Source organism: Ochotona curzoniae, unplaced genomic scaffold (assembly GCF_017591425.1).
Source record: "Ochotona curzoniae isolate NIBS_2020 unplaced genomic scaffold, NIBS_Ocur_1.0 contig_3190, whole genome shotgun sequence".
In the NCBI taxonomy this organism is placed as follows: Eukaryota; Metazoa; Chordata; class Mammalia; order Lagomorpha; family Ochotonidae; genus Ochotona; species Ochotona curzoniae.
Window position 1 is genome coordinate 9,806,950 of NW_024465751.1, and position 27,535 is coordinate 9,834,484.

A 27,535-nucleotide genomic window follows, 5' to 3' on the forward strand; every position below is an offset into this window, starting at 1 on the left:
TGCCATTTGTAAACCCTCTCCCCACTGAGCCAGAGGCCTGCACCTCAGCCCTTCCCGCCCAGAAATCGCAGGCCCACGTTTCAAGCTACCTTTAAAAAGAAACTCTCCCTACCCACAATCCAGGAGAGACAATGGCACTAATACTAATGTTCCCTCCCCTGTATTAGTCAAATAAAAAAGCAAAAGAGAAAAAGCATGGTGGTTAGTCCTCTCTCCAGAAAAACAAAAAACAAAAAAATCCCAAACAAAAAACAAGACATACAATAGAGAACTGGAAAAAGAAGTTGCCCTTGATTAAAAAGGTAATAAAATTCCCACATTGTATAAATCGTTTCCAGTAGAGCAAGAGGGGCCGGGCTAGGCAGCTACTATGTACAGGGACCCATTGAAAACGCAGTAGTAGGGCTTTGGCACTGTGGGCAGTTCCCACCCGGCAGCTGCAAGGGGCCAGTGGGTGAGCCGAGCTCCCGCACCTCCAGGGCACCCATAATTGGCCATGTGCGCTGGGAGTCCTCTGGCGAGCCTGGCCCCTGGTCAGGGAGGTGAGCTCTCTTCTTTCTTCAGAGTCACCAGCGCAGCAGTTCTGACGCCTCCTGGAAGGATGACACACAAGCAGAGGTCAGGAAGAGGACCCAGATGGCTTAGGGTTAGTGTTACCTGACTTTCCTGGTACAGGTGGGGTCACCCCCAGAGGTGGACCACACTTGGGGTGGAGACAGACAGCCTCCTGTGTTGGGTGGGCTTAGAATGGTGTTTACTCTGTGTGGTCTGATGTTGGGGGACAGGGCTCCTGATTGGGGACAGCAGGGCTGGCTGTCTCCTTCCTTACCACCAGACCCCTTTTCTGATTGCTGGAGAGGTACCTGGGTGCAGCATCTTCTGCCAGGCCCTGGAGATGAGCAAATCTGGGTCTCACTTCGCACTTCATGATCCATGGGACTTGATTTCTCCAGGGCTTGGCTTTTGCCCCATGAAATGTGGACAACGCCAACGCACATATGGGAGCTGCAGCACCCAGTCTTAGTCCTGGGAGGCTGCATCATCCTGGGGAAGTGGGGAGAGGATGGAGCGGGGAGGAGAGCAAGGGTGTATTCACCGCCCAGCCAGCCACTAGGAACCACTGACACTGATGGATGATACTAGACTGAGAGGTCCACTCTCACTGTGCTTGGTCTCATGTACACAAAATGCCACTTGCTGGTGCTTTCTCTGCTGCTGAGATGGGGATGGAGACAGATGTTGGGATTTGCTCCAGGGGTCTGTTTTTACCCCGTGAGCTATGCAGTCATCAGCACTAACAGCAACAGGGTACCCTTAGAGGTGATCCTGCCCCACATCGCTGCCTAGGGAAGAAAACATGATGTGTTCGCCACTGCACAGTCCCCAGACACCCGGCAGATCCTGACTGTGACAACAGTGGTAGCAGCTCCTGCTTCTCACACACCTGACACACCTGGCAGTAACCCAACCTCAACTCTTCAAACTTCTCCTCGCCTCCAGGAGTGGACAGTCTCTCCTGAACGTGTTTCCAGCCCAGGCTGCCCAACATAGGTCCTAGAACCTCTCGAGCCAAGGCTTGCCTCCCACGCACAGTGTGATCTGGCACTAGCATGCTCCTCCACTAAAACCTTTTAGGTCTGTAGCTTGAGGCCCTGTGGGGTCAACTCCGGCCTGAGTTTGCTGTTTACTCCCCAAGCGCCCTCTAGCCCCTGGTGCCACTCTGCGTGCAACATCTCCCCCAGGGATGCAGCTGGAGCTGGGTCCCCTTCCAGCAGGTGCAGACTGCAGCTGCCTGCTACTTCCTCAGCAAGGCTGTTGCTCCCACTGCTCCTGGGGAGGTGTTTTCTCACGCTGGAGCTGTTGGCTTAGTTGTCATGGGGCTGACTTCAGAGGGCTCAGGAGGAGGTGGACAGTACTTGCCATGCTCACTGTTAAGCCCTGAGGGCCCTCCCTGCAGGCTCTGCTCACAGGCATTGGATAATGAATGGACATCACAACGGAGCATGGGGCATGATGCTGTGAGAATGGCGGCTGCTACAGGAGGCTGGTGACAGGGGGCACGTCTCTGTGGGTCACGGTCTTTTAGGGATCCTCACTGTGCCTGCACTGCAGTTTTTGTTAATCCCCCTGGACTGCTCTCTGGGCCTCCTGCCACGTCACAGCCATTCACCCTTTTGTGTCACCCCAGCTCAGCTCTGGAGAGCTCAAGGTTGCTTGCATGTGTTGGCTCTAACATGTCCAAAGGCAGTGAACTCAGCCTGCCCCCCAGCTCTCCCTTTCAGTACTGGGGATGACTTAATATGCTAAAAAGTACTCAGAAGTCTTTATCCTTTGGGGAAACATGGGGAAAAAAAACCAGAATTCTTTCCCCATGTGATAGGTTGCTGTTTCTTTAACATTTTCCCTGTAGGCTTTCCCCCAGGGCTCTGGGGACTTGGAAGAAAAAAGTTGTACTCCACGAGAGACAAAACCACTCTGGAGAGCCCTAATCTCCATCCTGAGAGGTCTTCAAGGAGCTCATGGAAAAAGCACTGGATGAAAAAAATGGATGTGTGGATTTCAAAATAGTTTCACACACTAAAATAAACTGGCTTTTTAATTGCATTTTTTCCTCAAGCTTTTCAAGGTATCTCTTATTTCTTTTCTTTCCTGGAGAGGTGTGGGACAGTAGCCACTGTCCACTTATTGAGTGTCTGCTGTGCATATTGTATCATGGTCATCTAGAAGTCAATTAGTTTCTGCTTTGTTGTTCTATGAAGAAATCTGCTTTTTCAGTTTAACTGTAGCTCCCCTGCAGGTAATGTTTTTCCTCTCTGTTCATTTTCCCCTGCCTCTGTCCAAGTTTCACTGAGCCGTAAGTATATGAAAAACTTCAGGCAACTAATGTATGCACTTTGGTGCATTTAGATGGATGCAAACAGTTGGCACCGCACTCCACCACCAAACACCTCCAGCACCTTCTGAGAATTCCTTACTTCTATTTTTCTCTTTCTGGGAGAAACAACACTTCATATAAGATCATCCTCTTGACAACGTTCTTTGGAGGCCTCAGTCTGATTTCAGTCAGGACTGAGACAGGGAAAATGTTGGCATTGATGGGAACTGGGCAATTTCCCAGTGAATGAAGAACACTTGACACGCCCTGGATCACCCTGATGCTAGGCTTCGGGCAGCTCTGGTTCATCCAGCCAAAGCTCTTCCCTGAGACAGTTTTGGGGGATCTGCTGCAAGTCAGAAGCCAGCAAGACTGCCCTAAACTGCTTGGGGGGAGGCCCACAGGGCAGCCCATGTGAGAATAGCCTTGGCACTCCTGCCCTTTCCCTGTCAGTGGATATCACCCCTTGTTGGGGGGCCAGGCTCCCCATCCCCACCCCTCTGAGATGCAGTCAACACCCAAGACAATGAGCTCATACAAATGGAGCCCAATAGAGACTTGAACTTGGACAGCCAGGAAGTAGCTCAAGTTCTTCCGGGAAAGCAGTGAGCAAGTTCAGCTCTGCATCATGTGAGAAGATGCTGATGTTAATCCTGGCAGTTAGCAAGTTCAAATGTTTATCACGTGAACAGGTGCTGATGCTAACCTCAGAACCTCATTCCAGGGCCTTCAATGATGTCATCCCCTTGCAATCTGGACAACACTGGGCACTCTAATAAAGTGTTTTAGAATTCACTGAATTCACACTGTAAGCCTAACCCCATTCGGAGATCGGGGTCTCTAGGGAAGTAATTTAGGGTGGGTGATTGAATCCTAATCTAATAGATCAATATCTTTACAAAAAGAAGAAATGTCAAAGGGTGAATGCAAAGAGAAAAGACGAAGGGAATAGGTGGCAGAAGGTGGCTGTTCACAAACCAAGGAGAAATGCCTCAGCAGGAACCAAGTGTGACGGCACCTTAATCTGGAATTCCCACCCTTCCAGGACCTGGAAAAGTAGATATGTACTCTGTAGGCTGTCCAGGCTATTCTGTGATGGCAGCCTGGCTGACTGACGCAGAACACTGTGAGGTTACGGAAACTTAATAATAATAAAAGAGTAAAGTAAAACGCAGAGCACCCTAGAATTTTCCAGCATCCATCCTCCATTAAAACGTAGGTAGAAAGCTCAGAATGCTCAGGCACCCACAGGTTGATGTTATTGTTGCTCCTTCCTTGAGTAGTGCAGAGGGTCTTGAGCTTTCTCTACAGGGTCATACACAGAGCCATACACAGCTTGCTCTATCGCGGAGATGAAGGCATCTTAAAGGCAAATTTGATTATGTGTGAATTCACCTAACATCTGGCTTTGAACTCCTGCACTTCTGTGGAGCATGAATTCACACGCTGGTATCAGTGTCTTCTGTCTGCCCTGAGTCTTGCAGTATTTTGTTTATTTGTCCCGGAATGCTGCTTTCTCCTTTGTGCTCAGCCAATTCCTATCTGCTGGCTCAGCCCTTCGGATTTCAGTTCATCCAAACCTTCCACCAGACTTAGCTTCCCTATATTACACTTGATGAGTAGTGTGAACCTTTGCTTCACTTCTCAGCATGGCGAGTTTTCATTTTGTTTGATGAAAATTTCATTTCTGAGGGCTGATGTGATGGCTTAACTGGCTAATCCTTTTCCAGCAAACATCCCACTTGGATGCTTGTTTGTGTCCTGGCTGCTCTACTTCCCATCCAGCTCCCTACTTATGTCCCGAGAAAGCGACAAAGGATGGCCTAAGTCTTTGGGACCCTGTACCCATATGGGAGACCCAGAAGAAATTCTGGGCTTCCGGTTTTGAATTGGCTCAGCTTGGCCATTGTAGTCATTTGGGAAATGAATCAGTGGATGGAAAATCTTTCTTTGTGTATTCTTCTGCCTTTCCAATAAAATAAATAAATCTTAAAAAAGTATGCTTCATTTCTGATTAGGTATTGAGCCACATATGCTGGGCACTGGAGCCTTTCGGAGCCTGGCACACAGCTGGCAATCCACAAATCCTTGGTGGATGAGTGGACCAAGTACTCACTCATTAGGAATGTCTCTGGGCTGGATGCTTCCCCTCCTTGGGGATTTTTATTCTGAAAATGAAGGGGCTTGGATTTCACAGTTATTAGTTTGCTGCATGCTGCCCAAGGCCATGGTGAGAATTCCTAGGGCAAAACAGTCTGGAACGAGGCACTTGGAAGTGTAACAGTGAGCTCTCCACTAGGGAAGAGGGAGGAGAGGCTAAACATTCCCTGAGAAGTACCATTCAGTATATACCCGGGAGAGATTCTCCAATACACCTTCTTCTCAAGCTGCTCACATACATGGGGGACAACGGTCCCCAGCAACTCTCCTCTGATTGTTCTCAGTCATTAGGGGTGAAAGGGCAATGGGAAGCCAGCCAACCAGCCAACCAACCAACCAACCAACCAACCAACCAGGAGAAGCAAAAGGGCTGAAATACCACATCCTAGATAACCAACAATGGTCTTGGTTAATGTCCAGGTCATTTCAACAAACCAGTATTGACCGAACATCTTCTGGGGATCCACTCTGGGGATTCAGAAATGACTGACATACGCTCCCTGCCTTGGTGGGAGAGAGACAGGGAAACAGATAATGACAACATCCTCATTCATTCCTTCATTCCTTTGCTCAACCAGTCAAACACTGGTATCTAGGTAACTAATCACAACAGAATGTGGGACGCATACATTTAACTGTAGGCAGGATGGAATATAAAAAAGCCCAAAATATTCTGAGCAAGCTGAACCATGGAAACATTTCTTTTTTGACATTTCACAAAGTTTGTGTCTTTACTGAAGACATACAGGTACGTTCCTGCTCAGGCCTCATTTTCCTTGGATTGAGCTTAGGGTAGGGACTTTGTCAAACACATTGCAACACAGTACCTGCCCAAAGAGAGAGCTCTAAAGTTATTGCTTTATAATTGGATAACATGTGTTTTAATTTCCATTCCAAAACAGAAGTGAGAGACTACCCTGTCCTGTTTGTTGGTCCCCAGGCTCTGGTGGGAGCCCTCATGGGAGAGGTTGTGGGCTGTCTGGTGGACTTGACAAAGGGAAGTGGCTACACCTCCAGTGACTGCTAGCTGAAGAACTTGGGACACATTTGGCATTGCCTCTGAGCCTCAGTTTTGCACTTTGCAAAGTAGAGAAAAATCTGTACCTCAGAGGGTTTTTGTCAAGGCCACGTCACATCATCGACATGCTTAGAAGAATGCTGATGGGGCAGGCAGCACACACCAATAAAAGCAGCTCTTGTTAGCAGCGGTAATGGGTGTCTCATTTGGCCCAGTACCAAGACATGTGCTCGACAATGTGTTGCTCAATTAGGTTGTCTCAGTTTTAGGAGAGAAGGCATTTATTTTTCAGCCTCTGGTTTGCACAGGTCTCTCTTGACGGGATGCTTGGACAAAGAGACTGAATTGAGACAAAGGCTGGTAACCATTCCCCATCTTTGTGGTTCACCTTGAGGCTGAAGTGGGCCGGGAGTGAGCACTGTCTAAAGCCTTGCACAGCAAGGAGCCCTAATCCCTGAAGCCACATATCCTCTGTTTTCTTCTTCAAGTTTTCTTCTCCTAGCTCTCTGGGTCATGATCCTCATGTACGTAACAGTGGAACTCAATGACTGCAGGTTTCTGAGTGAATCTACACTGATCTTGGCGTATTAGCAACTGCCTATGAATTTCAAGACACTATATGCTTGCTTTGCAAAACTGAAGCAATTTGGATGTCACTCCCCAACTCCACCCTCAAACCAAAAATCTCCTTTAAGAGATGTCTCCAGGGCCTGGCACAGTAGCCTGGTGGCTAAAGTCCTTGCCTTGTACCACCAAGATCCCTTATGGGTGCCAGTTTGTGTCCCAGTGGCTCTGCTTCCTATCCAGCTTCCTGCTCGTGGACTGGGAAAGCAGTCGAGGATGGCCCAAAGCCTTGGGAACCTAGACCCATGTGGGAGACACGGGAGACGTTCTTGCCTCCTGGCTTTAGATTGGCTTAGCTCCGGTTGTTGTGACCACTTGGGGAGTGAATCAGCAGATGGAAGATCTTCTTCTCTGTCTCTCCTCCTCTCTGTATATCTTCCTTTCCAATAAAAAAAATCTTAAAAAAAAAAAGATGTCTCTGTCCAGATGTTGGGAGAAAAAGTTTGGTCCAACTGCAACTCTATCCTGCATGCCATGGGCTCCCGAGATGCCAGAAGCTGTGAGGATGCCTGGGATGGCTGGGTGGTGTACGTCTCTGAACACCAATTCCAGCTTGTTCTTGGGTCATTTACACAAATACACAACAGGGTCTCTGGTCTCTGTTTTTTTGGGGGATACTGGTGGGTCCTCCATCTCTGAATTGTCTGACCTTAGTTCAAAAGGCAGCTTAAAAATCCCTGGGTGTCCCTCCTCCTGCCCCTCCTGCCCCTCCTCTGTTTCCAATCAGAAACAGAGACTTTGTGTAAAGAGGAAGAGGTAGAGTGAGTGGTAGTAGGAGTGAGGGCTCCTGGCTGGGTCCCTGAGTGCCAGTTTCTGGAGTTTTAAAAGCAGAATCTCATGGTGTTGTGGTTGTGGTGTGCTGGCTTAAGCTGCCACCTGCTATGCTGGCTTTCCATAGGGGCACTGGTTCATATCCTAGCTGTTCTACTTCCCATATAGCTCTCTGCTAACATCCAGAGCAAAGTAACAGAAGATGGCCCAAGTACTTCAGTGCCTATGCCTACGTAGCAGACCTGGATGAAACTCCTGGCTCTTGGCTTTGACTCGCCCAGTCTTGGTTGTGGAGGTCATCAGGGGAAGTGAACCAGCAGATACATGATCTTTCTCCGTTTTTCATTCTCTCTGTAACTCTGCCTTTCAAATAAATGAATACATCTTAAGAATGAAAACAAGCTCTTGGTCGTGTGCTTCCATCGCTCTGGCACTCCAACTCTTTCCCAGGACAGAAAGCTCATGGCTAACTTTGAGCAGCGTCCTAGGATGACCATAACCACATCCTATGATCATGTCTCTTTGAACACATTCACTAAATGTGATAGACATAGGAAAGCAGCAGACACAACCGTGTGGTGTTGCAGTGACTGATACCCCAGCGGCATTCAGCGAGCCACGATCTAAACTACTGGCAGCCGGAACTCCACCAGCAACAAGGTGGGAAGAGACGTTTACTGGGAGCTCAGGAGCTAAACTCAGACAAAGAACTGCCCATCCTGCTGGTCTGTTTGATTTGACCAGGAGCAGAGATAGAGCTGCAAGTCCCAGGCAGGCAGCGTGGGAACACGGTGAATTCCACAACCCAGTCCGCACCCTAGAGCTGAATTGGGTGTCATTTTGTACAGTGTGAAAAACTTTAAGACTGCAGGGACAACAGTGCTGAGCTGGGAGCGAACTCACTGGGTTCAGTGCATTGCAGTGGTTCTACAGGAAAGTAATACTGATTTTCGCATTGTACAGGTCAAAATAGGTCTGTGTGGCCCTTAGACCTAACAGCCAGTAAGTTCTGGAAAGATCAGCACCAACAACAACATAGCTGTATAGGACACCTGGTGTCTCCCTAACCCTGGGACCTGCTCCAACTGGAAGTAGGAGAAAGGTTGTCCAGACAATGGTGCAGCCTCAGCACGGTATCACAGGAGGTGGAGAGTGGCGAGTCAGGAGTTGGGGCTGTGGAGATTATGGTGGAAATCTAACATAAGAACCCACACCTGGAACTCGCTGGAGGGAGTGGCACAAGTGACTGCAAAGAAAGTACTGGGTACCAACTGCAATAAGTAAAATCGAACTGTAGACCTGTGGGTGACAGGGCTTAGAAACCTTGCACACTTCTCCTTGCCCCAAGGAGAAGAATCTGGTAACCTGAAGTACAATGACCAAGAGCAAAAGAGATAGTGGCACAATGAATATTACTGAAGACTCCCCTGCAAAGGAGAAAAACCCTTTGCCAACCTCAGAGCTAACTGAGGAAGACATCGAGAAAATGGGGGATACAGAATTTAAAATACTTGTTATAAAGCTTCTTATCAACAATGAGAAGTACATAAAGCAGGCATTCAATGAATTTAAGGAATCTGTTACACAGCAAATAACAGCAGTGAATCCAATGAAAGCTGATATATCAGAAATGAAGAATACAGTGGAGCAAACCAAAAGTGCAGTGGGGAGTCTCCAAAATAGAACGAAGCAAGCAGAAGAAAGAATCTCAGAATTAGAAGATATTTCCTGTCATCAGGGGTAAACAAACAAAAAGCTGGAAGCAGAGCTGGATCAGGCCCAAAAAAGTATTCAAGAATTGAAAGACACTATTAAAAAGCCAAATATAAGAGTTATGGGAGTCCCAGAAGGTGCAGAAAGAGAAACTGGGATTAAAGGTTTAGTCAATGAAATAATCAAGGAAAACTTCCCTAATCTGGAGAAAGATTTGGGAAACAAGATCCAGGAGGAGCACAGAACTCTCAATAGGCCTGACCAAAAGTGATCTTCAGCATGACACATGATCATCAAGCTCTCTTCAATCGAACATAAGGAAAAGATCTTTAAATGTGCTCATGAAAAAAAAAATCAATTGACATATAAAGGAATGCCAATTAAACTCACAGGAGATCTCTCACAGGAAACTCTACAGGTAAGAAGAGAATGGAGTGACATATTCCAGATTCTAAAAGCAAAAAATTGTCGGATAAAAATTCAGGATAACATATCCAGCAAAATTTTCCTTTGTCTTTGAAAATAAAATAAAATTCTTCCACAGTAAAGAAAAGTTAAAAGAATATGTCTCTTTCAAATCTGCCCTACAAATGATACTTAAAGATGTTCTCCACAGAGAAAAAGCAGATGTGAAGAACATCCCAGTAAAATAACAACAGAAGACTAAATCAACGAACAACCCATTGCTAAAATGACAGGACCAAATTACTACCCGTTCATATTAACCCTGAATGTAAATAGCTTAAACTCATCAATCAAATGTCATAGATTAGTGAACTGGATTTAAAAAAACCCAAAACCCATCTATTTGTTGCCTACAGGAACATATTTCACCAACAAAGATCAGCGGAAACTGTATCTCATGGATTTTGATTTTTTTAAAGTTTCATCTCTTCAAATAGATTATATAGTAGCATCATTTTCTTCAAGAAGGTTCTTGATTTTCTTTTTCATTTCTGCAGCGACACATCAGTGATTCAGCAGCATGTTATTTAACTTCATGGTGTTGTTAATTTCTTTTTTCTTCCTGTTGTTGATTTTGTTTTGTGGCTTTTCATTTAAGGGGATGTATAGTACCTGTGTAATGGAGACTGTCATTTCTAGTCGCATGTTATTTAACTTCATGGCATTGTAAATTTCCATTTTTCTTCCTGTTGCTGATTTTGTATTGTGATTTTTTCATTTAAAGGAATGTATAGTAACTGTGAAATGGAGACTGTCATGTCCAGATGTGAGGATACAATGTAGTATGCATCTCTACTTCCAGACCAAAGATGGACTCCAATGAAACTGTTTATTATATCTTGACAATAGGAAGCTGGACTCTGCCATTGTCCATGCCCACAATGATGGACTGTCTATGAAGAACTATAGTATAGTAATAGTATAGGGGAATTCAATGAGGGGGGAGGGAATTTGGGGAGGGGTGTGGGAAATGCCAGGAGCCTATGGAACTGTATCATAAAATGATGATGGTAATAATAATGAAGGGTATGAAGTAAAATAAAAAAGAATGAAAACAAAACAAGAACAAAAGCAGAAAGCAAAATCCCACCCCTCTGGGAGAATGAAGGCAGACGAGGCATGGCCAAGTGCATGGCTGGAGCTACCTGAAGGGTCCTCCCCCTTCTTTTCTGGCTGCTCCTGTTCCCCAGGACTTCTGTTCATGAGTTTGGTTTTCTTTCTCCCAACTGTCCTTCCTTGGGGCCTCAGAGGGGCCAGTAAAGCCACAGCACACCTGGATGGTCATTTCCAAATGGAGGGGTGATATGACCTGGGGGAGTGGGGCCCCAACAGGCTGCTGCTTTGGCGGGAGCTCCCTGGGCTCACTGGTGGTGAAGAGGTGCTTAGTATCTTTGGAGTCAGATTCAGCACACATGGCTCATCTGAGCGCCCATCAGAGTGCCCCAGCCAGGCTTTTTGGCCATGGTAAACATGGTGCCTCAATGGCACCACCTTTGCCTCTCTTGTGGACCTTGCCTCATGTTTCTCTATCTTGTTTGGACCCCCTGGCTAACTCTTCTCCAGGACTTCACTTCTGAATTGCATGTCCCTTCCTCCAGGAAGCCCACCATCTGTAGGGCCTCCCACACAGTCACCATGTATGCACCTTACAGGCATCCAAGCGCAGGGACCTCCCTTCATGGTGTAACTGAGTTCCATGCGAACGTCACTGACTTCATGTGATTGTCACTTTCCCTTCATCATCCCTACCGCCCAGCATGGTATCTGGCACACACAGTAGGGGTTGAAAAGTGTTGACTAAGGAATGGGATCTTGCTGGCTACACTGGGGTAGGAGGGAAAAAGCAAGCATGTAGATGGTGTTGTGGATCAGGGCAGATTCAGGGTCGGGGAACACGGCAAGTGAGTAGCACACAGGTGTACGAACGACTTGCTCCATCATTTCTATGAGGGATACATGGGCTAGATGGGTAGCAGCTTCTAAGAAGGCAGGAAAATGGCTAGAGAGGGAGGAAGCCAAGGTAGCTCTGCAGCCACCTGCTTGGGTCCGGGGAGCACCCTGCTGTGAGGTAGGGGGAGAATCTCTGATTGGCATTATGGGCCTGCTTGCTCATCACACAGCTTCTGGAACCTGCTGGAACCTGCTGGAATGGCTAACACAAGGCTGGCAGAGGATTGCACTAGTTGACCAGGTGCAGGGGTGGGTGAGGTGTCAGCCACAGTCGTCTCAGCTCATTAATGCACAGGCATGGATCTTGCAGGACTCCCTTTGGGGACTTAGAGCTATTCTGAACGCTCTGGCCTTTATTTCAATATTTTTCAGGATGACTTTTTAAGTGATCTCTAGTGAAGCAAGGCCATCCTGTCAATTTTTTTCTATCTCCTCCTCCCTTGCGCAGGATGCCCTGGAAGCCTCCTGCTGCAGGAAGACCTTCACTTCCTGTACCCTCCTCCTGGCCCCACTCCCTTTTCTCACCCCACCACTGGGCAGGCTGCTGTCCTCGGGCCTTGGTTTGCAGTGACCTCTGGGGAAAGCACTGGCACCGCTTCCCATGATGTGGATGACACAGCCATTAGTAACCATGGTAACCGCCCTTCCCTGGCCCTCCTGACACCATCCTCTTTCAGATTTAAACGGGTTGTTGAGGGGGACTCAACTCTTCCTTTAGCCTCAACAAGGCAAACAGCAGGCATTTTCAAAGGCTGGCAGGTGACCACCGGACTTGGAAAACACGAGAACTTGGTTTTAATAAAAGCTGGCAAGGAAAGAGGCAACAGAATGATGATAGCATGCACATAGCCTTCTGACAGTTGTGTCTTATTGCAAGGAATGCAAGGCCAGCAGAAGATGAGTTGCTCTAAGAGATGCAGGGATAGAGGGGCTTGAAGGCCGGAGTCTAAACAACGGGTAACAGGGTCATCACTCTTATCATGGGCTTGCAAACAAGGGTATGAGCTTGTCAGCCTCCATTTTTCTTTCTGATATTTAAAAGGGACTTATCCATAAAGAGAAATGGCAGCAATGCCTAGACCCCTGAACTCCCTTAAACCACTGCACTGGGTAGAGATATTTCACAGCACCACCTTGCAATGACAAACAGATGCTGAACCTCCCCTGTTGGAAAACCTTAATCCAAAATGCTGTAAAATCCAACCTATTTGGAGTGTCAAGAAGCCACATGTGGAAAACCCACAACATGATGTCATACACGAAATTGTTAAATGTGCCGTATGAATTTGCCTTCAGACTACGGAATTGATGTCTGCAAAACACAAATGGATTTCAGGCTGTATCTTATGTCCTGGCCCCAAGCTATCCCATTCCAAAGTCTGACACATGTCTACTTCTAAGAAGTTTTGCATATGAGATACGTAGTGACATACTTAATATGTCAGTGACATATTGGATACATGTTCATGACCACTGTTAATCTATCTGGATAGTTTTCAGTTAAAAATGGATTAATTATAAAATATTTTATAAATTTATAATCTTATATATAAATCAATCCACCAATTAAAAAGTTAAAAAAAATTCATCTGTGCCAACACCACTGTGTCCCCAACACATATTTTAACCCCACAATAAGAATCAAGGAAAGCAACCTTTCCCCTGGGTCTTAGGGGGCACATGTGGGATTACCTGTCTAGGCCTGGCCAGGCTCTGCTGGCGCACCATCAGAGTCCGAGTCGGCCAGCTCTGCTGCTCCTTCAGCTGCGGTGTGACTCCAGCCATCCAACCTGTCTGAGATGGCATCCTCTTCCCCCACTGTCACCTCCACATAGTCCATCACGCCTGACTCTTCGTTCTCCCTGCTGCCATGGCTATCCCGGCGGTTGCCCTCAGACCTTGCCAGGGCGGCCTCAGAGGGCTTGGCTGGTAAACAGTCTTTCGCTGGTTCACTGCCCACTTTTACCCTCGGTAGCAACTTCTCCAGGTCCTCTTCACAGAGCTTTTTGGGGTCCTTGTAATACTGCTGCCCCGTCTCGCTCCCGTTCTTTGGGCTCTCGGCTCTGGGTTTTGCTGCTTTCCTTGCCACAGTATCATAGCCATGATCGTCCACCACGTGCTGTGGCTGGTACTGCTCCAACCACTCCAAGGTTCCAGTTTTTAACAAGCATCTGTTCTCCTTGAACCAACGCACAATCTCAGTTCGGACCAGGCCAGTCTTGGCTGCTAGCTGGTCATACTCCTGGGGAGTAGGCCACTGGGTTCTTGCAAAGGTACTCCTCAGGAGATGAACCTGCTCTTGACTTTGTGTCATGGCTGGTGAAGTGCTGGGCAAAGAGCTGGCTAACTGGGCTCCGGTGAGTTGCTCCAGCCTAGACAGGGCACCATTGGGAGCTGCCACATCCGGACCTTTGGCGCCAGATCCCATGGAATCCAAGACAGCTTGTTCCATGCTGTCCCGCAGCTTCCGCCTCTCAGAGAACCAGGAGTCAATCTCTCTCCTGCTCAGCTTGGTCTCCACCCTGAGCCGATCCAGTTCTGCTTGTGGAGGAAATGAGCTTTTCAAAAAGCTGTCTTCCAGGATCTTAACCTGACCCTGCGTTTTCTCTTTGAACTTCTGGGGGGCAAAGTCTGGGTAGGCATGGTACGTGCGACCATGGCGGGAGGCTGTGAGGGCCAGCTGGTCTTTGGCAAGGGATTCGCTGGTGATGTGGACGATGCCTCTCTGGCACCGATAGCGGTGGTCACTGAACCACTTCTTGATCTCGCTTCTGGCCAGGCCGGTGACCTCGATGAGCCGGTAGACTTCAGCATCATCGGGAAACTGGCTCTGGAGAAAGCTGGCCTTCAGATGTGCGATCTGCTCCTTTGTCTTCTTGCGGTCACTGGCTGGGGTGAGCGGGCAGGTGGCAACCTTGGGTGGGGGCTCTGGCACCTGGGTGATGTGTGGACGCTTGGGCTCAGGGGCAGCCTGGGGAGTCACCAAAGGTCTCTTCTGGCCATGGTTGGTCACTCCGGCCACGGCCAATGTGATGGGCGCGCAAGATACAGTTGTGGAGCCACTGGTCACCTGAGTGAGCACCAGGCTGGTCTGGCCAAGGATCTGACACGGGAGAGCAGTCTGTAGGATGGGCTGTGACATTTTGGTTGGGGCCAGCTGGGCAGGTAGCACAGTGATTGTTGGGGGAACTGATTGGATGGTGCCATTAAACATCTTCTTCCGGGCCTCCTCCACCTCCTCTGGGGACCAGCTGATGCCATGTTTTAAGCGTTGGGTGGCAAACCAGATTCTGATATGTTCTTCTGGGTGCTTGGAGGCAGCTGTGAGCCAGGACAACTCCGCCTGGGTTGGGTAGGGGAACTTGTTGAAGGAGTTGATCATGGTTGCGTTTGTGTCCAGGGCCGAGTTGTATTTGGTAGTATTCAGTGGGACAGGGACCTTGGGAACAAGGTTAATATTTGGTGGCAGCTGTACAGAAGGCATGACGTGTCCTAACGTGTCTTGGAGGAGCTCCACGCCTCCAAGTCGCGAGAGAATCTCGGCGGTGTCTGTTACCAGGCGGGCAGTCCCTTCCACCTGGCACTCGGGGGTAGCTTCCTCGGGTTTCTTGGGCACCTTCTTGGTGTCTGTTTTTGGCTTCCCTGGCTTCATGATTGGGGTTTTACTCACTGGGATGCCAGGGTCGATGTCACCGCCTCTGGGGCCGCTGGTGGTGATGGCCACCACATGGTTGGTGGTTTCAATGGACTGCTCTAACACAGTTTGGTTATTGCGCTTGATCAACTTGAGCTTGAAGTTGGTCTCCCCAGGGTGGAACTTGGCGTTGTGGTCTGACAAGGAGTCGTACTTTTTGGTGGTGAAGTTACATTCGGCACACACGTAGAGGGGGTTGAGAATCACATTGGGATGCTGCATGTCCACATGCTCTGTGAATTCGTTCAGGTTCTGCGTGGAGTAGGGGCAGTATTTGCACTCATAACCACCTTGGAGCTTTTTGGACTGGTTTTCCCCTGCAGGTTTCACCTCGATCACTTCATTTTCTTTGGAAGAGTTGTCAGGTTCGGCTCCCCAGCTGTCCTTGACTGCGTTAGGCTGTGGCGTGCCGATGCCTTTTTCTTTGGCCCTGTCTGCTTCTTCGGGCACCTCCTGTTGCACCACTTGTGATGTCCTAACCATGCACGGAGTTGTTGATTTTCGTTTGCTCGCCATGCTGCCCACTGGTGTGCAATGGCTTTGCTTTAGAGAGGGCACTGAGACTCTTGGAACAACCTGGATAAAAGACTTTGGGCTTTATCCCCCCCCGCCAATGGCTTTGGCTTCCCTTGACTGCTGAAGCCTCCTCTGAGTTTTCAGAATGATTTCAGCACAGAAACTTTTCACTGCACCAATCACTAGACACATCAGGGAGCATCGTGATCTGTGGGACAAGAACAAAGATGGGGGTCAGTGCCTCTGCACAATGTAGAAGACCACACAGGTCTTTCTCAGTTGCCCCTATGACCCTTCTCACTGGCACCCAAATCAAACACTTGCGTACCTAAGCACAGAGGCTGTGAGAGTGGAGTGTTTACACAGGTCACATTCTTCTCTTCCTGTCTCTGAGAACCAAAGTAGAAACAGGCCTACAGCAAAACGAACACAGATGGGATCGCCACTCTACCTTTAGAGACAGAGGGACACAGAAGAATAAACGGGCACCAAGATCTTCTGCAAATGGGAAGGGTGGCTGATGAAATGCTTCTGAATGTGCAGGAGGTTTTTCTTTATGGTACCTATGAGGAAAGCTGCTCATCTAGGGTGCAGGTAGGACTTATAAGGACCTTAGAAAAAGGATATGAGGGTCTGGCATAATGGCTCAATGCCTAAATCCTCACCTTGCCAGCACTGGGATCCCTATGGCACTGTCTTTGTTCCTAGATGCTGCACTTCCCAACCAGCTCCCTGCTTGTGGCCTGGGAAAGCAGTAGAGGATGGTCCAAAGCCTTGGGACCCTGCACTTGTGTGGAGACCTGGAGGAGGCTCCTGGCTCCTGGCTTCAGGTCGGCTCATCTCTAGCCATTATGGCCATTGCAGCCATTGTGACCATTTGGGGAGTGAACCAGAGAATAGAAGATTTTTCTCTCTGTAAATCTGATCTGCTGTTCTAATACAAATATATAAAAAAGGATATGAACAAGTTGTTTCCTGCCATAAAGGCAAAATAATCCTTTTAAACAATGCAGAAAAACACTAAAAGGGGGGAGGAACTCATCACTACAAATATTTCACTTCCCTTGAATTTTTATAGATATGGAGCAGATTGGTGATTTGAAACATGGCTGTGGGGCAGGCATTGTGGCAGAATACATTACCCTGCCACGTTGAATCTTCCATCTACTGGTTCATTCTCCAAATGGCTGCAACAGTCAGGGCTGGCCAAAGCCTGGGCCGTCAAACACCACTTCCAGGATTTATTAGTAGCATGTTGGATTGGAATAAAGAAGCTGGGACTCCAATTGGTGCTCCAATATGAGAGTGGGGGGGTCCCAAGTGGAGCCTGACCTGCTGTGCCACAACCCCTACCCCTTTTGCTCTTCCCCCCCACCCAAAGGACTAATTTATATTGATCGATGGAGAATTAAACTGTAAGACACATTCCTAACCATTTTTGTTGAGGGCTGCAAATGATCTCAATAACACAAAACGGTGTCCTTTTCTCACTATTTTATGAGAAACTTCCTTTATTCTATACCAAATTAAAAACATTTAATAAGTTTAATTTGAAAGCCAAGATGAGAGAGACAGAATGAAAAAGAGGGAGGGAGGGAGAAGGAAGAGAGGTGGAGAGAGTAGAGTGGGGGACAGTGTTGAGGGAGGGAGAGAACTGCCAACTGGTTCACTTTCCATTGCCTGAACTGGAGGTTGGATTGGACCAAAACCAGGAACTCAGTCGTCTTCCAGTGGGGTGAAAGAGGTTTAATCACTTGAGCATCTCCACCTGCACCCAACTTCTGCATTAGCAGGAAGCTGGGATCTAGAGCAGGAGCTGGGGTTTGAACGCAGGCACTCTGGTAGAGGAACCAGGCATCTCAACTGCTAGGTTAAATACCTCCTCCCACACACTGAATTTCTGTTTCTACTGGGGTCATTTCTGGGCTAATGAATCTGTGAATCTGATTTTGCTATTGCACTTACATCTTGCTTTTAAAAATATTTCGTATTCTTGAGTACATTTTACTATGAGATAGAGTTGCCCCCATTATTTTTTTTTAAACTGTTCTTGGTGATTTTGATCATCTGTTCTCAGAAATCAGAATCCACAGCAGGCTAAATCCTATCAGAATTTTGATTGAGTTATCATAAACAATAGTGCTTTGGGAGTGCAGAACATTTGCTGATTAGGAGGTGGGGGTGAGTGAACAGGACTCAGTCTAGGGGGCGAGTGGGCTAGTCCATGTGGGTGTCTCAGTGGGCAGCAGGTGTGCAGGAGAGGGCAGCTAGAGGCTAGAAGAGGAGTTCAGCAAGCACCTGACACCTGGAAGGATGGCCTACCAGCTGAGGCAGCTCCTTGCGGAGGGGCCAATCTGGGTAAGGTTCAGCAGACCCTGAACCCAGCCGTGTTATGAGCCACACGGGTGTTTATCAGCTCCATCAGCTGATAAAGTGGGATAGGCTCCTCAGGGCCAGCTTTGGGGACACAGGCTACTGTGTCCTTTGTGGACATGGCCAGCTGCCATTTCCCATGGATGTTAGGCTCCTGATGGCATCTTTCACACATGGTCTGTCCTGCTTTAGGGTTCCTCCATGTCACCGGCTCCACAGGGGTATGGCCTGGTTCAGCCCATGCCGGCTGGTCCGTGGGCTCAGTCGTCAGAACACATCTTGGGCTGGGCACCCCGTCATCACTACCCTGGTCATCTCCAGCCCGGATTTTTCCTGGGGGAGGTTTTACAATACAAAGCAGCTGCTGTCATCCAGGCAGTGTGTGGAGCAGTTCTCTTACTGCCCATATCATCTGAGTGCGCTCCATCCCTTTAGGACTGCCTGCAGGCCCTGGCAGATTCTGGTCTGGGCTTCCCTCTGTCCTCACTCGCCACACGCCAGCTGCTCAGAGAAGGATCGCTCCCTTCCCAGAGCCCTGCCAGAACATTCCATCCCAGAGCTCCCTGGTAGCCGCCCACGGGGAGGCCCCTCCCCAGTTCCTCACCCTGCTTTGCTTTCTTCAGCACATTTTTCAACAGTCAACAGTGTGTTTCTATAGCCTGTGGGTAGAGGAGAACAAGGGGCCACCTTGCTGTCTCTCTCTCTTAGATTTGTGTGGCCTGATTCCATGGCCACCAGTCACACATGGTTCTTTGGGTTTAAATGAATGACAGTGAAAGAAACAAATACAGTTCCATAGTGGCCTTTCTACAGCTCTGGAGGGGTGTCTTAGGCGAGGTGTGTGAATCTAGCATGGGCACTCCCAGGTACAGTCTTCCTAACAGAGTCTAGGGCAGTACCCCACCCACAGCATGTGCAGTCTGCTTCCCACAATTATTGTTTCAACATTAGATTAACTGCAGGGAGGTGAGGGGAGCTGCAGCTCAGACAAACAAGGAGGTCTGGCGAGATCTCTTGTAAACAAATGCTTGGGAGTGCGTGTGCATCTGCATGAGCGTGTGCACTGGGGGTTTGGGAGAGGACTCAAAATATTCATGAGTGGTATGGGAGCTGTGCCATAGTGGGTTAAGCTGCCATCCTAAGGTGGCATCCCATCTGGGTGCTGGTTCAAAGCCTGGATACTCCACTTTTGATCTAGCTCTCTACTAATGCACCTGGGAAAGCAGCAGCAGATGGCCCAAGTGCTTGGAACTCTGCACCCATTTGGGAGACCTGGAAGTGGCTCCTGGTTCCTGGCATTAGTTTGGTGCAGCACTGGCCATTGCGGCCATTTCAGGATTGAACAGTGGATGGAAGATCTCTCTCTCTCTCCCTGGGTGGAGTTCTGTACGTCTGGGTTTGGCATGGTGCAGCTGTGGTTGTTGCAGGCATGTTGGGACTAAATCCATGGATAGGTGATCTCTATATGTCTGCAACATTTTTAAAAGTTGTTTTTTGGCATATAGATTAAAAACATTTTTTTTGTGTGTATACATGGGTACTTAGAAAGTCAGTGGGATACATACATTATAAATAAAAATCCCTGTATCTATTTCAATAATTAAAAAAACACCTCATCCTTTTATTTTGTTTTCCAGGAGTGTTTAGAAGTAGCCTTGTGTGAGTGAGTAGGGAACTTCTCCATAAGAGGAAGACACCACGGCTACTACTCAGCGGGGCCAAGGAGCTCAGAGGATTTGAGTCACAATTTTCAAGCAGAGCCAAGTGAGATTTTCCTCCTGCAGAACAAAGGCACCAGGCGGGAGTGGGTGTGGGAGAGGAGAAAGATCTTTCTTGAAAAAACTGCCTGTAGCCAGAGTGATTCCAATCTGTTGACAAGTGAGCCCAAGAAATGAGGCAAATGAAATCGCCTGGACGCTTCTGAGTTCCCAAGCCTGTGCTTCAAAATAAACAGTGTCTTCTCAAACTCCTCCAGTAACCAGGAATCCACAGCAGAGTGCTGTGTGTCAGAGAGGAAGGAAAATGTGGCAAGGAAGAAAATGCTGGAGTGTTCAGGATAGACAGGGGCTTTGAAAAGCTCAGGGTGCCTTTGGTGAAGGGACACTGCCTTAGGAAGGCTCACACTGGGCCGGGGGTCTCCGTGTGTCTGCAGAGCTGTGGCAGGCTGGCCCCTGGATTTTGGAGGGTGTATGAGCCTTCATCAAGGTCAGGACTAGCACCATCAGGCCTGGCTCTCCCTGGCATGGAGGTTAATATTTTGTGCACAGTCTCTGTTAAAGCTGGCAAAAAAGAATAGACCTTGAATGAATGAATGAATGAATAAAAGGCATGTGAAGAATTGCTTTGGACACGGTCCCTTCCACTGAGAGTGGCAAGTATGCTAGTAGGACCAGGGGTCTCCTGGGCCAGCTTCCACAGTGAATCTGAACTAGGCACAGAAACATTGATGCCAACCTGGAAATAATCCATTTAAAGGGGGTAGTGCCTTGTCCCTGCCTTTAGTGGGTAGGAGTGTCCACGCAAGTCAGAGCTAAAGATTGTGGTACTCAGAAGGAGAGGAGAGACAAGAAGCATGCCTCATTGGTGTCTCCTCTCCTCATAGCCCCTTGCCATCTGTGAGGCCTGCCCCTCGCAGGAAACCCAGAGCACCACACACAGAGTCCTTGGCGAAGGAGCCACACCATCAGGACCATTCTTGCTTCCTCTGTGTGTTTCATATTAGATCAATTTTCCTTTCATGTACTACAGCATTTGTCATGCACCTCAAAGCACCCCTAAGCATGCAATAAGAAATGACAGAACCTCGGAGTAAACAATATGTAAGGGCCCACCCCGAAGACCTCATCCAATCTGAGTGATCTCATTGGAGATCTTGGGAGCAGCGTGTGTGAGAGTGTGTGTGTGAGTGACTGTGTGTATGTGTGTGTGTGTGAGTGAAGGCTTTAACAGATGAATTTTTAGGGTCACAATTCAGTCTATAACAGCTGGGAAGGGCACCCCGCACCATCCGCATGCTCTTTTGTGACATGAGAAATCACTTCTTCACATAGCCAACACAGGCGAGATGTGGTTCTAGGTATTGAGGACATAGCAGGCAGACAGAAATGGCTGCTTTTGGGCATGTCACCATGGAGAAGAATCAGGCAGCAAGAGGAGAGGGGTGACCTGTGGGCGTGAGTGGGGTGCTTAGGGACTCCCTTCATGAGCAGGTGACGGGGGACATGCAAATGTTGCAAAAACAAGGAGGCAGAATTTGCGGAACTGAATTCTGTGGGACAGGCTGGGAGAAGATCAAGACTAAGCGGCAGAGGTCGCTTTTCCCTTCTTGGGGATAAAACAGTAACAGCCACTGTTCATGGAAACTGTATGTTTCTGAGGAGTCTTCACGTCACAAAGCGTTGTGTCATCGGCCTCCAACGGCAGCTGAAATGGTCTAGGCCAGGAGGTGACAAGTGCCTGGCCTGAGGTCATGTGCCTAGTTCATGGTCCAGCCAGGACCTGAGCAGTCTTTCCAGACCCTGTGTCCTTGGCCCGGCCACACACAGCCCACCCTGGCTGAGTAGGACTTCAAAGGTAGAGAGGGTCCTGCCTGGAGAGAAACGGGCAGCGCCAGTCAGGGCAGACCAACAGCAAGAACAAGCGGGGCAGGGAGAAAATGCCCAAGAAAGGACAAGGACCAAGGGGTGAGGGCAGGACTGGAGGAGGAGGAGGTGGAAGAAGCCAGGCCAGGACTAGGTTGGCAAGAGTGTTGAATGCCCTGCTAAGGAGCCGGGATTTCCTTTCTGGGCACTGGAGAGACATGGTTTTCTAGATGGAGTTGCTGAAGCAGATGGGCTGTCTGTGGCTGGAAGGGAAGAACCCTCCGCCCAAGCAGCTGAGCAGTCATCTTCAACAAATTCCCAGTTAAGCAGCCAAGGCCCAATCATCCTTCCCTGTAGCTATGAGCTTCTCCTTTCAGCTGTCGGGAGCCCATCATGCTCCATCTGGAACTTTCTACCGCTCAGTCTGGCCTCCCTTCCCCGTGGATGAGTGGCCTGGATGGATGATGGATAGGGAGTTGAAATGCAGCAACTGATTCTTCCACAAACATTTCTGCAGGGATGATGGCAGCTGACATCGTAGGCTTCCGGGGGCGTGCCAAGTGCCACATTTCATGTCTCTGAAACCTTCCCTGCGGACCTGGGTCTCAGACTCTCAGAGCCTCAGAGGTGGGACACAAACTGCAGGTGCAGATGAACCACCTGGTAAAATACAGTCTCCAGTTTTGTCATCTGAGTAGGGTCTGAGTGCAAGCTCCAGCAAGCTCCTGGTTGGAGACCTGCTACAAGGTGGGCTGTGCACACAGCAGTGGGAGGCAGTACACTCCACTGTTACCCGAGTCAGGGTGATGGTCTTCCCTGACCTTTCCTGGCAAGCAGCTTGCAGCCCCTTCTCTCCCCTGCTCCCTCGGGGAGGAGGGAAACTGGGTCAAATGGCCACATCGAACCCTAGTGATCCTTTCCAGGGGGCTGTGGGCCCCAGCACAGAGCCCATGCTCCTCCGAGCCCAGGGAGTGCCCCTGTGCTGCCCGCTTGCCCACCTGCTTGCCTGCCAGAAATCACACCTTAGATTTTGAGGTGGACCGCTCTTTCTGAGCCTTTTGCTGGGGCTGTCAGGGCAATGACAGGGCCGTCTGGGAGTTTTCAAAGGCAGCATCCTGTCAAGACATCAAAGCCCAAACGCAGGCCTTTAGCTTGGCAAGGTCTTCCATAGAGCTGTTAACACACTCCACGGCAGCTCATCAAGGGGGGGATTTTCTTTGGGAGTGCGGGGTGGGGATGGCAAGGCTTGTTCTTTTGTGTTTTAAAGTTGCAACAAGACACTGCAGCAGACTCCTCACCTCAGCGGAATTGTGTTGGGGGTATGTTGTGGGGGTATGGAGAGGGACTGAAGGCTGGGAAGGCGGGGGTCTGTGTTTGTACCCAGTTTGCTTCTCACTTTCCTCGGCCATTGCTTCCCCTTTCCTTGCTAGCTAAATGGGGACTGCTCCTAAAAACTTGCTGATAACCTCAAGTTTTCTCTCCATCTCACCTTCAGTCTAAACTGGATTTTAGGGGGTGGCTTCCAAGCCATTGCAATTCACTGGGGTGTTTTGTGGAAATACCAGTTCTTGGACCCCAGCTCAGATTTATTAAAACCCAAACATCCAGGCCTAGGGCCCAGGAATCTGGGCTTCTTTTTGATAAATGATTTGTGTTTTTGCAAAGGAGTGAAAGTGAGAGAGCTAGTGCCTTCTGGTCTGCACCCCAAATGCTTGCAATGTGACTGGGGCTGAGGCTGGGAGCTGGGAATGTTCTCGTTGCCCACCCAAGTGCTTGGGCCCTACTGCTGCCTCCCAGCACCCACATTAGCATGAAGCAGGAGTCAGGAGCGGAGCTCACCCCAGGGACTCTGATAGGGCACATGAATATGGCAACCTGCGGAGCTCTATGTCTGCCTGGCCATCTGTATGCGCTGCAGGACTCTGAGAAGCTGCAGGTTCTGGTGGCCTCAGTGACAGTATGTCAGCCACCTCAGCCTCTTCTAGTTCAGAAGTGGCTGGGCTGAGGCTAACTCTGTCCCACGAAGATGGGGGAGTTTCCTGGTTGCATTGTGGGCTGCAGTGGAAACCAGACATGGTTCAGGCTCCCCACACTGTTGTTGGAGTGGAGTATTGTACTCCCTAGAGCACAGACAAACTCTGTGGAGGCTGAGGTGGAGACAGGATGAATCACACAAGCAATGACCCTGGGAGAGAGTAGACCCAGCTTGCAGGGGTGGGGGGGTGTGCTCCACCACAGGGTCTGCAATGACTTCATTACAGCAGCAGCTGGGTTCACAATTCAGTGAAGTGAGCTTTCAGAAGCTATGTCTTGCTGTTTGTGTCTGGTTTCTGCATTGCTTAGTTGTCCACAGAACACTTTAAGAATGGCTTATTTGGTCTATTTCTCCCACAGCAATCCTGAGGCCCATCCTGTCCATCCAGTTGGGATGTTGTGAGCTGGCATACCCACTGCTCCCTTGGCCTTTGAGGCCTTAGCCTTTTCACGTCTGATGGTGAGGGTGGGCCCACATGAGGGGGCTCCTGGGAATGTCCAGTCTTTGGCTCTGGGCCTGTTTTGGGATGAGTTCTTGGGCTCCTGTTAACATGATTTTACCACTGAACTTTGCAGAGGACATTAGCATGGGCCACTGTTCACTGCACAGGTCATGTCGTACCTCTGCAGATTCTGTCCTGGTGGCTCCATTGACTCTTTTCCACAGTATTGACTCCATGGAACAAACAACCGTCTCCTATGCCCTTCCTTGGTTTCCCTGTGCTGGGTTTGCAGTTCTCCTGGCCACTCCTTCTTGGCTTCCATTTCTAGTTTCATACACCATGGGTGCATCTTCTGGCCTGCTATGGGAGGATTACTCTTTCAACTCTCACCATCATTGTCATGGTATCAGGAGGTGGGAATTTTAAGAGCAGGATAGAGCACAAGGACTTCACGTCTCTGAACGGATGAACACCATTCTCTCGTGAGGTCTTCTTTTTCCCAGGTGTTCTTGTTCCCACACTGTCTTGTGCAGGTGGCTTCCTCCCCATGCGATGCTCTTCATCCCATTAAGATTCAGCAAGGCCCTTGACAGAGGTCCCTGCCACACTCTCACACTTCCCATCCCCTAGACCTGTTAGAAATCTCTCATCTGTTTAATGACTCAGTCTTGACTGCTCTGTCACAGCTGCAGACACTGGACCAAGACAATAACCTTGGCCTTATCTCATCTCTCTTCTCCATCCTCCCTATTCCATTCCAAAGTGTCCAGTTCCTCCTTGAAGATAACACTTCCAAACCAACCTTCCCAGCCCTGCCTTCTCTCCCCAGCTGAGGACTGTAAGTAAGGAGACAGGATGGACCGCAGACATTTGTCGCTGGGACCAAGATGATTCATAAAATCCGAGAAACACATGAAAAAAAAAAAACCATGAGCACTCTCTTCCCACTCCTTTGCACAACAACTCCTCACTTGTTTCCACTTAGGAGGTGTTTCTGACGGGATGACTTGGCAGGGGCTAGCCTGGGTGGCCTTCAGAGCCTGGCAGGGGCTAGCCTGGGTGGCCTTCAGAGCCTCCTTTAACATGCCTGTCCAGCAACTCATGACCAGCAGTGTGTGTGTGTGTGTGTGTGTGTGTGTGTGTAGTCAGGAGCAGTCTCTTGTGTACCTCCAGTTGAACTCATCTAAAACCAAGCTTGCCACCTGTCTGTCAAATCGTATCTCTCTTAAGTGGTCCTGATTCCCATCTTTCCACTCTAATGGTTCTTCCCCCGCCCCCAAAGATATTATTTATTTTTATCGGAAAGTTAGATATGCAGAGAGGGGGAGAGACAGAGAGGAAGATCTTCCATCTGATGTGTCACTCCCCAAGTGACCGCAATGGTTGGAGCTGAGCTGATCCAAAGCCAGGAGCCAGGAGCTTCTTCCTGGTCTTCTATGCAAGCGCAGGGTCCCAAGGCCTTGAGCCATCCTCAACTGCCCTCCCAGGCCAAAAGCAGGGAGCTGGATGGGAAGTGGGGCTGCCAGGATTGGAACTGGTGCTCATATGGGATTCTGGCATGTACAAGGCGAGGACTTTAGCTGCCAGGCTACTGCACTGGGTTGAATGGTTCTTATTCCAAAGAAATCATCACAATCTACTGAGTCCCTCAGGTTGGAGATTGCAGATTCCTTCTCCTGTCTCTCCTCCTTCACCTCACAGTTGGTTAGGCAACAGGTGCCCCGACTTTGCTTCCGCAGATCTGATTCGGCACTGCTTTGCTCTAGGCTTCTTCAGTACCTCTTGCCCTCTTCCCTCAACTAGCACTGCTCATCTAGCATCCCTGCCTGATCCTCTGGCAACAAAACTTCCACTTTTTCTAAAGAAAGCCTTTTTTTTTTTGTCTCTGTTGGCCCTTGTGGAACCCTGAGCAGTGGGTGTGGGACTCCCTCCTGACCTGTCGGAATCTTGTGTCCTACAGAGGTGGAGTGACTGAGGAACGACCTCCGGCAGTGTAAGAACACAAAGACTAACGAGAATGCACACTGTGATTTGTGTCGGAGCCACTGGAGCTGCCAACAGGATGAGCTGTCAGCCCAGAAGGGCTGGTGGCTGCCTTGCTCCTGCAAGGGGCCATTCTTGGGAGTTGGCTGAAGACATGCAGAGGCCATTCTGGGAACATCCCGACGGAGCTGTGGGGTCCAGTCCACCTGCCTTAGGGACTTTTCCGTACTGTTGTGGGTTTATCTGTTTTATGTTACTTGTCATGGAAAGCATTCTTTGTAAAACACCAAATTTCTGCTTTTGCTGTTACAACAGGTGCTGGGTGGCATGCCATCTGCAACACCCTCTCCGGCTCACTTGCCAGCTTGTCATGTTGCCTGTAGTTCTACACCACTCCTTTACCTTCAGGAAGGCATCAGTGACATTTCTACAGGGATAACCCCGTGTCTCACCCATCAGGAACAGCGTAAGCCACTCGCAAACTCTGAGGCTTTATTTTTAGCAAGAGGTTTCTTGCTGCCATGTACCTCATGGCAGATGCCAGTGCTGAATGTCATGTTTCCAAACCTGAGTCTGGTCACAATGCCTTTGGAGCAGTGGGAACGAGTGGTGAGGGGTGCTCAACTCTGCTAACCTTGACCTTACTAACAACCTAATACCTTTTCTTCTTTTCATTTTAAGGTTTATTTATTTGTGTGAAAGTCAGAGTTAGCAAGCGAGAGAGAGGGAGAGAGAGAGAGAAATCTTCCATCTGCTGTTCACTCCCTAGATAGCCACAATAGCCAGTGCAATGTCAGGCAGAAGGTAGACTGAAACTGGGAGCCAGGGGCTTCATCCAGGTCTCCCACAGGGCTTGATTTATCTTCTGCTACTTTTCTCAGGATAATAGCAAGGGAACTGGATCGGAAGTGGAGCAGCCTGGACATGAACTAGTGCCCATATGGAATGCTGGTGTTGCAGGAGGCTTGGCCCTGTAAACCACAATGCCAGGTATCTTAAAGGCGATGGAAGTCAGGGCAGTTCGGGTCTTAGAACCAGAAAGATAACTGGAGAAAAGAGCACTGTTCATTCACCTTTCATTTTAGAGTGCCTGCCACTGTTCTGCATATCCAGGAAGGAACATGTAAGATTCCTGGTCTGCAGACAGTCCAGGGGAGGTGGCCGTGAAGTGAGAACAAAGCACTCACAGGTGGTGGGAAGTGCTGTGTGAAGGTTGTTAAACTCTGATCCAGGGGTGGGTGCAGAGGAGATGCTGCTTGGAAGGCCTCAGCCTCCATTGGTGTTCCTGGGTTCAAGACTCCGCTTGGATTCTGACAAGACTTTATGTGAAACGGC

The 27,535-nt window shown here is 49.1% G+C and overlaps 1 protein-coding gene across 2 annotated transcripts in view; it reads right to left on the reverse strand.

Annotated features, from left to right (window-relative positions):
• Window positions 1–412: 412 nt before the first annotated feature.
• The window catches only part of ZHX2 (zinc fingers and homeoboxes 2), a 132,180-nt gene continuing 105,057 nt past the window's right edge, over window positions 413–27,535 (reverse strand). For both annotated transcript variants that reach the window (XM_040979361.1, XM_040979362.1), the window contains exons 3-4: window positions 13,269–15,994; window positions 413–593 (exon numbers count right to left, since the gene is read on the reverse strand). In XM_040979361.1, coding sequence (XP_040835295.1) covers window positions 13,273–15,786 — 2,514 coding nt within the window. In that variant the 5' untranslated portion in view covers window positions 15,787–15,994 and the 3' untranslated portion in view covers window positions 413–593; window positions 13,269–13,272. The remainder of the gene's footprint in view (window positions 594–13,268; window positions 15,995–27,535) is intronic.